This window comes from Lathyrus oleraceus, chromosome 5, assembly GCF_024323335.1.
Source record: "Lathyrus oleraceus cultivar Zhongwan6 chromosome 5, CAAS_Psat_ZW6_1.0, whole genome shotgun sequence".
Taxonomy (NCBI): Eukaryota; Viridiplantae; Streptophyta; class Magnoliopsida; order Fabales; family Fabaceae; genus Lathyrus; species Lathyrus oleraceus.
In genome coordinates, this window is record NC_066583.1 from 240,665,584 (window position 1) to 240,677,905 (window position 12,322).

At 37.9% G+C, this 12,322-nt stretch overlaps 1 protein-coding gene across 1 annotated transcript; it reads right to left on the minus strand.

Annotated features, from left to right (window-relative positions):
• Window positions 1-5,647: 5,647 nt before the first annotated feature.
• Window positions 5,648-7,484, minus strand: LOC127088029 (probable E3 ubiquitin-protein ligase RHA4A). The gene is made up of 4 exons (XM_051028942.1): window positions 7,426-7,484; window positions 7,038-7,327; window positions 6,836-6,921; window positions 5,648-6,116 (listed from the first exon to the last, which is right to left on the minus strand). Exons 2-4 carry the CDS (start codon window positions 7,302-7,304, stop codon window positions 5,816-5,818), a joined length of 654 nt encoding a protein of 217 aa, XP_050884899.1. The 5' UTR covers window positions 7,305-7,327; window positions 7,426-7,484; the 3' UTR covers window positions 5,648-5,815.
• Window positions 7,485-12,322: the final 4,838 nt, after the last annotated feature.

Genomic DNA, 12,322 nt, shown 5'->3' on the forward strand with positions numbered 1-12,322 from the left:
GACACGCAACCCTCCTCATCCCGTAGGGGGATATATCCTTAGAGAAAGTGGCATTGAGCCACAGTTGCAAAAACCAGAAAGGGCCATGGACCAACACATTTTTCTTTCTGGAGTTCTCAGGGTCGAAGAGTCTAATTTGGCAGACAACCTCAGACAGAGACTCGTAGAGAGAAGCTAAAATCAGTTGGCCCAAGGCATTGTCACGCTCTTGGTGCAGTTGGGTTGCCAGGAGAGCAAAGTGCTTGGCTACTTGCATAGATCTGGAACAGAAGACAAAGCGGGATAGTCAGAGGGTCAAGAAAGCCACATGTTCCTCATCGGTCACAGGGCCTGCAGAGGTGGCATGATGATCAATAAAATTGTTGTACGTTGGCTTGCGAGAGTCACCAACGTCGAACCTTAAGGAAATTGGCGCTACAGCTTCGCAATTAAAGACTTCGCCAGTCGATTTCAAGCCAGTGATGGCAGCAATGTCCAGAAGTGTCGGCGTGATCATGCCACACTTGGTATGGAAGGAGTTGGTCGAATTCTCCCAAAATTGAAGGGTAGCTAATAACATGCCACAAGATTGGGGAGGGCCACAACGGGCAATCTGTAGAAGGGTGTAGATGCCTGTCCTTTTCCAATGGTCGATTTTTTCTGATTCCAATCGATTCATCCAAGCGCAAAACTTAGGACAGTTTTTGGGAGGAGCAGTCCTAAAGTTCCTGTCGACGTAGCGAAGGGAAAAAGGTTGTTGAGCAAAAATCACAGGTTCAGAGATGTGATTGGAGGGGAAAGAGGAAGAATTTGTTCTAGTAATCTCTGGGTGTCGGTTTTCTGGGAGAGGACCTAAGAATGCTAAGGGTTCATCAGCCAAAGAAAGAGGAATTAATACCTGAGAACGCCAGATTTTTGCCTTCTCTTCTGCAAACGGAGGCTCAGGAACATACTCCCTACCATCAATGTTGATAGGATGCGTGAGTTTAGCAGCAGAGGGTTTGTTGGAGCTTGCCATGGAGAAAATGGAAGATTTTCGTTTTGGAGAAGAAGAGTTTTCACAGAGCGCAGGAGACAAGTGTATGTTGAAGCAAAAGGGCGAAAAAAAGGGAAGAAGAAGAAAGAGTGAGGGTTTTATAGGGGTTAAACCCTGAGCGAAGAAGAGTTAGTGTTTGATCTTCCATTTTTGACACGTATGCCCATGTTCCCACGTTTGCAGACACGTGGAGGAGAGAAGGTAGGCGTGATAGCAAACATGTTTCAGTCATAAAGACGTGAAGTGATGGGGATGAGATTTTGTGCGTCTCGAGGGAAAAAGGAAACATCCGCCATGATTATATGACGTCATCAGTGTGGGGTAAACAGAGGTCCCACTAAGTAGAAGTGGAAGCAGTAAGGGGTAAGTCGACATTTCAGAGATGCCATCATCTCACCAACTTCGACTGTCGAAAATGGCATCTCTGGGGGGCATTTTGTTACCACGAAAAATCTCTAAGGCCTGCTGAAAGCATAGTTAATGACAGAGTCCTGTGAATTTGGGGGTTATACCCCATCAAAGGATGAAGAGGTGTTGGAGGAAAGCAAGAGTCAGAAAAACAAAAGTCAAGGGATGAAGCCGACAGAAGAAGTTGGCCTGGTCGACAGGCCATTCCGTCGACTGAGGTGAAGTTTGAGACTTAAAGAATTATAGCCAAATGCGTAGAAGACATCATCGCCCTAACGTCTGGGCGGGAGAAATTTGAAATTTAAAAATAACCAGCAGTTACAAGAATAAGAGTGCCAGAATCTGGAGCAGTTAGCAAGACATGGGTGCAACGGTTGTGCAGATCGTGTGACATAGCATCTGCTAGTTTCTAGGAGTTTTAGCTTATGAGAAGTTCCTTTAGTTTAGTATAAATAGAACGTCCCACGAGGAGCTCGAGGTGTTAAATTTGTACTGAAAATCACTTGTAAGAAAACTTCCCATTCCCAGCGCGAGGAATCAAGAGTTTTTTTAGAGTGCTATGTACGTGAATCACCACATTTATTTCAATGCAACTTCCTTACTTTTCAATTGTTCCCGTTGAACATTTTATCTTAATTTCATTTACTTTTGAGTTATCATTTTACATTGTCGTTTACGCCGTCGACACTGATTCTATTACGATAATAGAGTTTACCAAAAGCGTGTTCGTCGTGTACATCTTTTGAATGCTATAGCATTGTCGGTCACGAGTCACCTATAGGCTGTAGCATCGTCTAAACTGTTCGTGTGGAAAATCCTACGCTTGTTAGACACTTTGTTAGGAGTCGTTCCTCACAAAGTTATTTCGTCGAGTTGGACAAGCCTCACTTGCACTAGCACATGTCCTAGGATCAACTGGTCGATCCTGCAAGTAACCATTTGTTTTAAGGCCTAGGGAGGACTAGCGATTGTTTACCAATTTCCACAGTAAACAGTATGCCAATGCTTATTTGTCCTGGGGGAACTCCTGCCGCCTTTAGTTTACTCAGATCAATAACTTTTGCTTGTCGAGATGAGGTGACTTTCCTTACCCGTGGCAGGGTAAATATTCATATCTCTTAATTGACTGATCAAGTAGGTTACGTTGATCTCTGTGAATTTGCACTCTCATTCTTTCTTGTTTTTTTGCAATGCTCTGTAGATTTTCATAGCTTTAGGAATATCGGCGTTTATCGTGACTAGTTCAATGTGGATGTTTTGAAAATCCAATTTGAGATAAACCAGAGATGCCACTGCATCTAAGGCTTATACGAAAAGTCTGTCAAGGATACAACTGTAGACGCTTTTGCAAGTAACCACTTGTAATTGAGAGTTAATTTCTCTAACATATCCCCCCTCCCTCTATGGTAACCATCAACTCGATGTACCCTCATGGGTGGGTTGTCGTGCCATTTAAGGCATTCATATTAGATCCCATATAAGGCCACAACCTTTCTTTCCTCAAGCCCATCTTCTCGAAACATACAAGTACATCACATCACAAGAGCTCTCATTGTCAATCAATATACGGGAAATGTCAAAGTGTCCAATCGTGGCCATTATTAACAATAGTAAGATTTTTTTCAGGATTCCCACAACATTTTCGCTATCTTAGAAACCCAAAATCAACCTTTGTGAGCCTTTGGCAGATTTGCCTCCTCTTTTCTTTGTGACAACTATTAGTTCAACAATTTTTAATTTCATAGTCCCCTTAGACATGGGCATTTTCTTGCGCGACGCCTTCCGTGATGGAAGAAATATGTTGGCTCTTCCCTTAATGTTTCTCCTCTTCTTCATTACTTGCTTCCTTACCACTAGCCACAACATAAATTATTTTGATCGAGGACTGTTTATTCCTCAGGGAATCATCATGGCAATTCTTTCCATCTTTAGTGTACTCAGGAAAACAACCTCTCTTGATCATCCCCTCAACTATGTCTTTTAGTTGGATGCACTCGTTGGTGCTATGGTCGTGACTTTCATAGAAACGATAATACTTTCAATTCTCATTCTAAGGGGATTCTCTAACCAGGAATGGATTCCTTATCTCTGGTTTACTGAACTCTGTTATGGCACATTCCTTCTAGATTTTCTCCAATGAAGTGTTAAGGGGGGTACCTCTCAAATAATTTGTGGGACCAGTGGTCACCTTCTTCTTTGATCCAGTTGGATTCCTTTATTTATAATCAGCTTGAACTTATGTATGTCGGTGTCCGATTGTTCCCTAGGGAAATGAGTTTATCCTCATAATTAATAAAGAGTTAAGCCTTATTCAGTCGATCTTTAAAGTTGTGGACTTCCTTGTGGCTTAGCTTCTATCTAAAATGTTGTCCTATCCCAAGCCCCTTTCGAAAATCCAGCACTTCAAGCTTTCATTGAAGCCTCTCACATCTACAACTACTTATGAAAAACGGTCGATATATGCCTGGAAACTCTCCTTCTTACCCTAATATATCTAGCTTAGCACAACTATTATGGTAGGCTTCCTCTTTCTACGGTGAAAAAAGAGGTGAAATTTTCGCCAAATCGTTCCATGATTTTATGCTTCCTTCGGGAAGAGATTTGAGCCAAATCATAGTCGGCCCGGTTAGAGTAAGTGTAAAGAGTTTTCACTATGTAGGGTTATTGGCAAGATAGTAATCTAGATTATCGTCTACATGTTACACATGCTCATCTAGATCTCTATACCATCGTAACTCTATAGCTTTAGAGGCTTCTCTAGTGACTTCTAGATCCAACTATCTAGAATACGAGCAAAAAGAGGATTATTTTAATCCCTTTGACAAGAGATAGCTCCTCTAGTTTTTCCTTCCACTGAGGGTGACGAACCTCGTAAGGAGTGTGACTACCCTTTCCTCCTTCAAGACCGAGAAAAGGATTTTTGTGCCTCAGACTTATTTGGTGGTTTGATGATTTTGGAATCGCTTCCAAGGGAGATACTTCTAGTTCGGGGAGGGCGATTTTATTCCTCTGAGAAATGGCCTTTTGTATTGTGTTGCTCTTAGGATTTGTGTGATGCATGCCTTCTTCGATGCAAAGTAATATTGCTGCTAAGGCTTGTGAATTATGTTGTTAAACCATATTGTAAATAATGTTCAACAATTTTATACGTCGAGGTAAGATTGCAACAGTTGGAAACACGTTAGCCCTTCTTGTCTAGGAATTGCCGGCGACGCTAGAGGCCTGAGTGATATCTTGCCTTGCTAAAATTGCGGAGCGGATCCTAAGAACGGGAGAGGTTGAAAGACTCCTTGAGATGTCCTAGGTTTGACCAGATCTTGAGGTGATAGTGTGAATGGAAAATCCACGAGGACTTGATCGCCACCGCTTTCAGGGATAGGTGGTGGATATTTGGTAGCTCAAACGGCGGAGGTTGTGTTTACTTCCCGTTGTGAAGCAACACGGTTATCTCTGGAAATTGCCATCACTGATGGATCTGGAAGGAGATATGAGAAACGATACTAATCTTTGATCTGAGATGATTGAGAACAAAGGCCTATAGTTGAGACTTGAGAGATCTAAATTTCTAGGTAGAGGAGACTTCACTTTAGCGAATCGAATGATGAATGTTTAAATGTGAAAAACACGGGAATCAAATGTTGATTCCCACATAGGGCGTCATTGTTACGTACTGGAAACATAATTGGTCGATGAACGATGGATGTGGATAGCAACAATGGACTCGAGCTTTAGGTACACTGGAGAATGGATTGACCTGCAAGGTTAGCTCTTCAACGCCCAAATCAGTATGAAAGTGAGAAGAGTCGAATAAGATTTAAATTCGAATTACTGAGAAATGACACGTTCTGCCTTTTATATAGTATGGCGGTTATGACCGCTTACTAACAATATGAGACACGGGAAGTCGTCCCATTGATCTTGGATTGAGTTTATCTACTCCTTTGTGTTATGGTTATTGGGCCTTCTGGACGGTTCAAAATAATATTGTTGAAATAGAAATGATCTAGTCAAATAAAATAGGTTTATTTGCAGAAAAATATAACGTGAAGTTTGGAAGTTGAAATACAAGACTTAGTTGCAAAAAGTAGGAAAAAGACCACGGAAAAAAATACCCCTATAATGCAGAGGTGTCAGGTAATGGATCAAGGGTTAATAATTTTTTTCCAAAGCAATTCTCTTATATTATAGTTTTTATTTTTTATTTTTTATTCCTACATAAGATAATAAACAAAGAACTCAATTATCAGAGGTAAAAACATACTACATTTTTTGTTACATAGGACAAAAAAGTACCAATTCAGAATACTCTTTGATAACAAAATTGAATGCACATGATAATGCATTTCTATTTGCACACATTATTCATAATTAATTAAATCAAAATAATGCATATCATTCTCTTGACACAACATTTGTGGAAGCACCAGCAGCTTCATCTTCTAATGATGAAATTTGTAATGGAGAATCAGAATCCATAGGACCTTGATGTGGTGGGTCTGATATTATAATATTAATAGGAGGTGGTGGATTAAGGAACTTGGTTGTAGTGGGAATGATGGAACATCTACAAAGTGGACAAGTTGAATTTGTTTGTAGCCAATGATGTATGCAATCAATGTGGAACACATGCTTGCAATTTGGAATCAGTTGCAACTCTTCTTTCAACTCAAATTCTCCCAAACAAACACAACATCTGTTTCAACACTTATGTATATTAGCTTCATTTCTAAGCTTCACATATATATAAAACCAGACAATATTATATACTAGTATATCATATCAATATAAGCCAGAAATTGAATATTGCTATTTTTTTAATTAAAAGAACACCAGCATATAATATATTTTTTTGTGATTTTATTCTGTTTAAGACATAGACCCCTTTGACAAAATTAGTATTTGCTATATTCTCTAATGTTGAAAGAAAAGAAAAATAATTAATTCATATATTCTTGTTATCTCTTTTACCACCTTTCTTTTCATGTTGCACTTTTCTATAAATAAAAATAGTGGACGCCATTAAATATTCTAATTAGTGATTCATCAAATGAAGATTCTCTTAACAGTGTTTTTAGCTTTCTAAAAACAACATTAGTTGAATATGAAATTTTAAGACAAAACCAAAAGGTAATTAAATTGAAATAAAAAAATATTTATGGACACCAAGTTTTTCATACATATGCAATATGGTTTATCACATGCAAAATTATGATAAATTCAGTTAAATAATTAATTAATTTAAATCATATTAAAAACTGTGGATTAAATTATCTTAAATTTTGTTTGTGGATTAAATTAATTATTTATTCAATAAAGTTAAATTTTTTTCTACTCAGATAGAGATCAAATCATATTAAAACAAAAAGAACAAGATTATAAATGAACATGTCCAAAAAGAAAACAGAAACTTACATTGAATCCCTTGCTTGTAAATCCTCATCAAACAAAATTCTAGGAAGTTTGTCCAAGAATTGCACAGCAAAATCCAAACGACGAGGCTATGAGATTATGCAAATAATAATAAGATTATGTAAATAATAAAAAGATTATTTAATTAACATGTTAATAAATGTAAATAATGATAATACAATGAAGTAGTAACAAATAAACTTACTGAGGAGTTAGAGGAATAATAACGATAGGTAGTTGGAGGATGAATCCTTGGAAGCAAGTGTGGAGAGAAAGAAGAAGCTCTTCTCTTGAGATAAAACAAGTAAAAAAGAAGAAAAAGAATAATAGAAAAAAGTATAGGAATTGAAAATATGAAAGCTTGATAAAGCTTAAGTTGAAGTTCTTCTGGATACATATTTGGAGGAGGAGGAGAAGAATTTGCAGTTTGTGGAACACTACTCATCATCACATCATTTTTCCTTATATTCATATGATTAATCCTTTTGCCACTTCCTGATTTATATAAACAAGATTTATATAAGTATAATATATTTGTATTTAATTAAAAAAAATAACTTTAGTTGAACATATATACATGTACATATGCTTACCAAATAGAGTCGAGTTTCTTTGGTTTTTTTGGGACAAATAATTTTTTGAAGTTCTAAAAAGAGACAAGAAAGATCATTTATATATATAATATAGTTTTTGTGTATGAGTTATTTTATTAAAGATTGATTAAGAGAGGTGTAGCAATTAATTAGAATTGTTAATTTATAAAGTGAGAGTGATATATATTCTATATTTTTTAAATGACGGGACAAGGTCATGACCCCTCCACTAGCCTCACGTCAAGTATCGTCATATTGTTGGCCAAAATCTGGGTTGCTTTCTCTCTACTTCGTTGCTAGTGCTGACTCTTTGTGAAAATTTGATTAATTAATTAATTAAGTGCTTAACTAGGAGTATTACTGCTACATTTGTAACTGCTTGACTCAATCAAATTGTTTCAGTGAGATCATCATTGTCAATTTGATGTTTGGTGAACTGGAAGAAATATTAGGTAATAATCACTGCCTAAAAGATTGTGGCACACTCTTAAGTACAACATATAATAAAATGTTAATGTTGTTTTAATTTTTATACCTTTTACTAGTTTTCATTTTTTTTTATAGTAGTTAATAACTTTTTCCTTTCTATTCAAACTTTACTATTGTTTATTATTGTTTATGTGTAATTGTTAAGGTGACATATATTATAAGGGTGAGAATAAGTTGGTCCTTTGTCAATTTTAAGTCTGATCATTTAAAAAAATCAAAGTTTAAATCTGGTGTAAAGTCTCTCATAGACTTATTTTTTGTCTTGAACATGATCTTTTCGAATACTTGATTAGTTTGTTAGTGTTATCTTGAGAATTTTAGTTTAGCATTTTGACATGAAGGTGTGGTATAAATGAGCGATAAGTTCGACTTGTCTTTTAGGTATTTTGGGACTTAGTGTATTCTTGAATTCAAAGATTGGATGATTTAGAGGCATTTTCAACATCAGACCACAAGATTCTACAGAAGAACTCTTCGATAGAGATAGTTAGAGGATTTAAAGACAGTTTCAGCAATTGTAGTAGTTTAAGGAAGTTTAAGAATCAAAGACACGTGGAAACACAACAGTAGACAGGATCCCGCGTAGCAAGAGTCAAATTCTAGAGAAGTAATTATTGTCAACAATTACTATTGTACTTAGTGTTGGAAATCCCTCAAAATCTATGGAGAATTTCAATCAATCTTGATGAACAAGATTGTTATTACCCACACAATAACAACGAAAAGAGAAGAACAATGGAGAAAGAAAGTAAAGAACGATGAAGGAGAAGAGTAATAAAATTTTGCAGAGTTTCTCTCTGCCCACAAACTGTGGAAAACTTGTTATTCACTTTGCAACTGCAAAATACTGTGAATACAATGTGTTATGAATACTCTATTCACCTCTGTTACAAAATAAGGGTTACTCCCTCTATTTATAGATTTTAGGTTAACTTGGACCTCAAGTCAAAGCCTAAAACTATAAAAGCCCAAAATAACTAACATTACTCAACACACTAGGTGGTTCGACACTTCCTTACTCTGTCGAGCAACCTGCTTCGACACAAGGAATTACAATTCAACACACCACCTAATTCATTGTGTCTAAGCTATCTACATTCATCATAGCTCTTAGCCTTCTAAACACTTCGACATGCACTCCCTTTGTCATGATGTCTGCAATCTGATTCTTAGTTCTGCAGTGTTCCACAATCATCTTCCCATTTGTTACCTGCTCTTGAAGATAATTAAACCTCATTTCGATGTGCTTGCTTCGACCATGTGCTATCAGATTCTTCGCCAGATTGATAGCTGACACGCTGTCGATCTTCATGGTAATTACTCCATGACTCTTCAGTGTTATCTCTTCGACCAGATTCACCATCCATGTTGCTTGACATGCACGAAGAGAAACAACTATGTATTCTGCTTCGCATGACAATAATGCCACTACTGGCTCTTTTCTCGAACTTCAAGCAACTGGTGCACCACCTAGCATAAACACATAGCCAGTTTTGGATTTTCGATCCTCAGCATCACTACACCAACTTGAGTCGGTGTATCTCACTAATTTGCATTCTTTTCCTTCATCAGTCGCAGGAAACAAAATGTCATAGTCGAGAGTACCTTTCAGATACCTTAGTATCCTCTTCGCCGCTGCTAGATGTGATACCTTTGGCTTCTGCATGAACCTACTCACCATACCTACATTGTATACTAAGTCAGGCCTTGTGCGACAAAAGTATCTAAGTGACCCAATAAGTCTTCTATATTGGGTTGGGTCGACATCATCTGAATCTGAATCTTTCGACAGTTGCAATCTTGGTTCAGCTGGAGTCGAAGTTGGGTTGCAATCTTGCATCTCAAATCTCTTGAGAATTTCGCCCATATACCTTCTTTGATGCATCATCAAACCTCTACCACTCTTGTAGAATTCAATGCCAAGGAAATATGAAATGTCACCCAGATATGACATTTTGAATTCCTTGTTGAGATCACCTTTGAAGTCTTCGATCTCCTTCTTGCAGCTACCTGTTATCCACAGGTCATCGACATAGAGGCATAGTATAAGCAATTCATTAGTACTTCTTCTTACATATACTCCATGTTCAAATTTGCACTTCACAAATTCCTTCTCCCTTAAAATCCATCTATCTTCTTGTTCCAAGCTCTTGGAGCTTGTTTAAGTCCGTACGGGGCTTTATGCAGCCTGTACACCTTTCTTTCTTCGCCATGTTTCACAAACCCAGTTGGTTGTGCAACATAAACTTCTCCTTCTAAAGGGCCATTTAAGGAATGCACATTTCACGTCCATCTGGCACATCTGCCAGTTGTTCATGTTTGCTAGACCAACAACCAACCTGATTGTTTCAATTCTAGCAACAGGTGCAAAAACTTCACCGAAGTCGATTCCTTCTTTCTAAAGAAATCCTTTCGCCACGAGTCTCGCCTTTTGTTGAGTCACTTCTCCTTTGGGATTCAACTTCACCTTGTATACCCACTTCACATCGATTGCCTTCTTATCTTGGGGAAATTCGACAAGTGACCAAGTGTTGTTGACTTCGATTGACTTCAGCTCTTCGTCAATTGCTTTCATCCACTTCGAATCTTTCAATGCCTCAGTTGCATTGACAGGTTCGACATCTGCGTAGAAAGCATAGTGTACCAGCTCACCTTCTTCATCGACCACATCATCTGATGTAATCACACATTCTTGTGACCTTGCAGGCATGTGTGTTGTTCTTTGAGGTCTGCTTGTGCTTGATTCACCTCTAGATGGTTCATCATAAAAGATTCTTACTGAATCTTTCTTGACATTCTCAGTCCAATCTCATTCTCTAAGCTCATTTATAATCATGTCCCTGCTGATCACCACCTGCTTATTCACTGGGTCGAACAACTTGTATCCTCCAGTCGAATGATATCCTATCAGGAACATCTGACTCGACTTGTCATCAAGTTTTCTTCTTAACTGATCTGGCACATATCTATGTGCTATAGATCCAAACACCCTCAAATGACTCAAGCTAGGCTTGACACCATACCGACATTCTTCTGGCATGATTCCTTCTAGCTTTTTTGTCGGACATCTGTTCAGGATATATGTCGCAGTTGACACAGCTTCTCCCCATAATTCTTTGGGTAGATGCTTGCCTTTTAACATACTTATAATCATATTCATAATGGTTCTATTCTTCCTTTCTGCGTCTCCATTCTGTTGTGGAGTGTAGGGTGGCACCACCTCATGTACAATCCCTTCTTTCACACATAATGCGTCGAAGTCTTTCGACACATATTCTCCACCACCATTAGTTCTCAAAATCTTGATCTTTTGACCGCTCTGTCTTTCGACCATAGATTTAAACTTGGAAAATACCTCGATCACTTCACTTTTCTTCTGAATCAGGGAAGACCACAATTTTCGACTGAAATCGTCTATGAATGTAACAAAGTATTTGTTACCTCCAATTTAATCCACCTGGAGAGGACCACATACATCAAAGTATATGACTTCAAGAATTTCCTTTGACCTTCTTCCCGCATCCTTACTGAAGTTGTTTTTATGCTACTTTGCCTGCACACATTCTTCACATACTTTGTTTGGAATTTCGATTTCTGGTAATCCTGAAACCATATTTCTTCTTTTTAAATCTCTGATGTCTTTGAAATTGAGATGGCCAAGTCTATAATGCCATATCCATTCATATCTACTGGTTGTTGTTGCAAGGTACTTATGCTCCATCACATTAAGCTCAATCTTGAAGGTTCTATTTTGAGACATTGGAGCCTTCAAGATCAACCTTCCATTTGAGTCGAGAACTCTCATCATCTTGTCTTTGATCGACACCTTGTAATTCTTTTTGAATAACTGCCCTATGCTGAGCAAATTGCTCTTCATGCCTAGTATGTACAACATGTAACACCTCAAAATTTGCCCTCCTCTTCTTGGGACTAGTTTAGCATATTGCATTTCATGTTTTAGGACATTAGGCATTTGCATATTGCATATCATGTGAAATAAGAGGTCATCCTCCAAGGTCTTGTCAGAGATGGAGAAGTTGTATGGTTCAAGCCTGAGGGTCTCCATAAGTTAATCACCAACCATCTGAGGGTTTGTGCTGGATTAGGGTTTTCTTGGCCCTTCAAGAGGTTGATAATTATCTTGGTTTCAAGGATATATTACCATCCTCATGGTTATGTCATTATCAAGGGCTTCATTGTTCATGCTCAGATTCCTCTGGATTAGGGTTTTGACCTCTGGTCAACCCTAATCAGTGTCATTCTTCCAACCAGGGATTTTCAAGGAGATGAGGTATTCTATTGAGATGGGGATCACATGATCATTATTTTGAGCTTATATGAGCCAAGGTTCATTTTGAAGCAAGTTGGCCAAGTGTTAGAGGCTCAAAGTCATCAGTGCTTTGCCAAG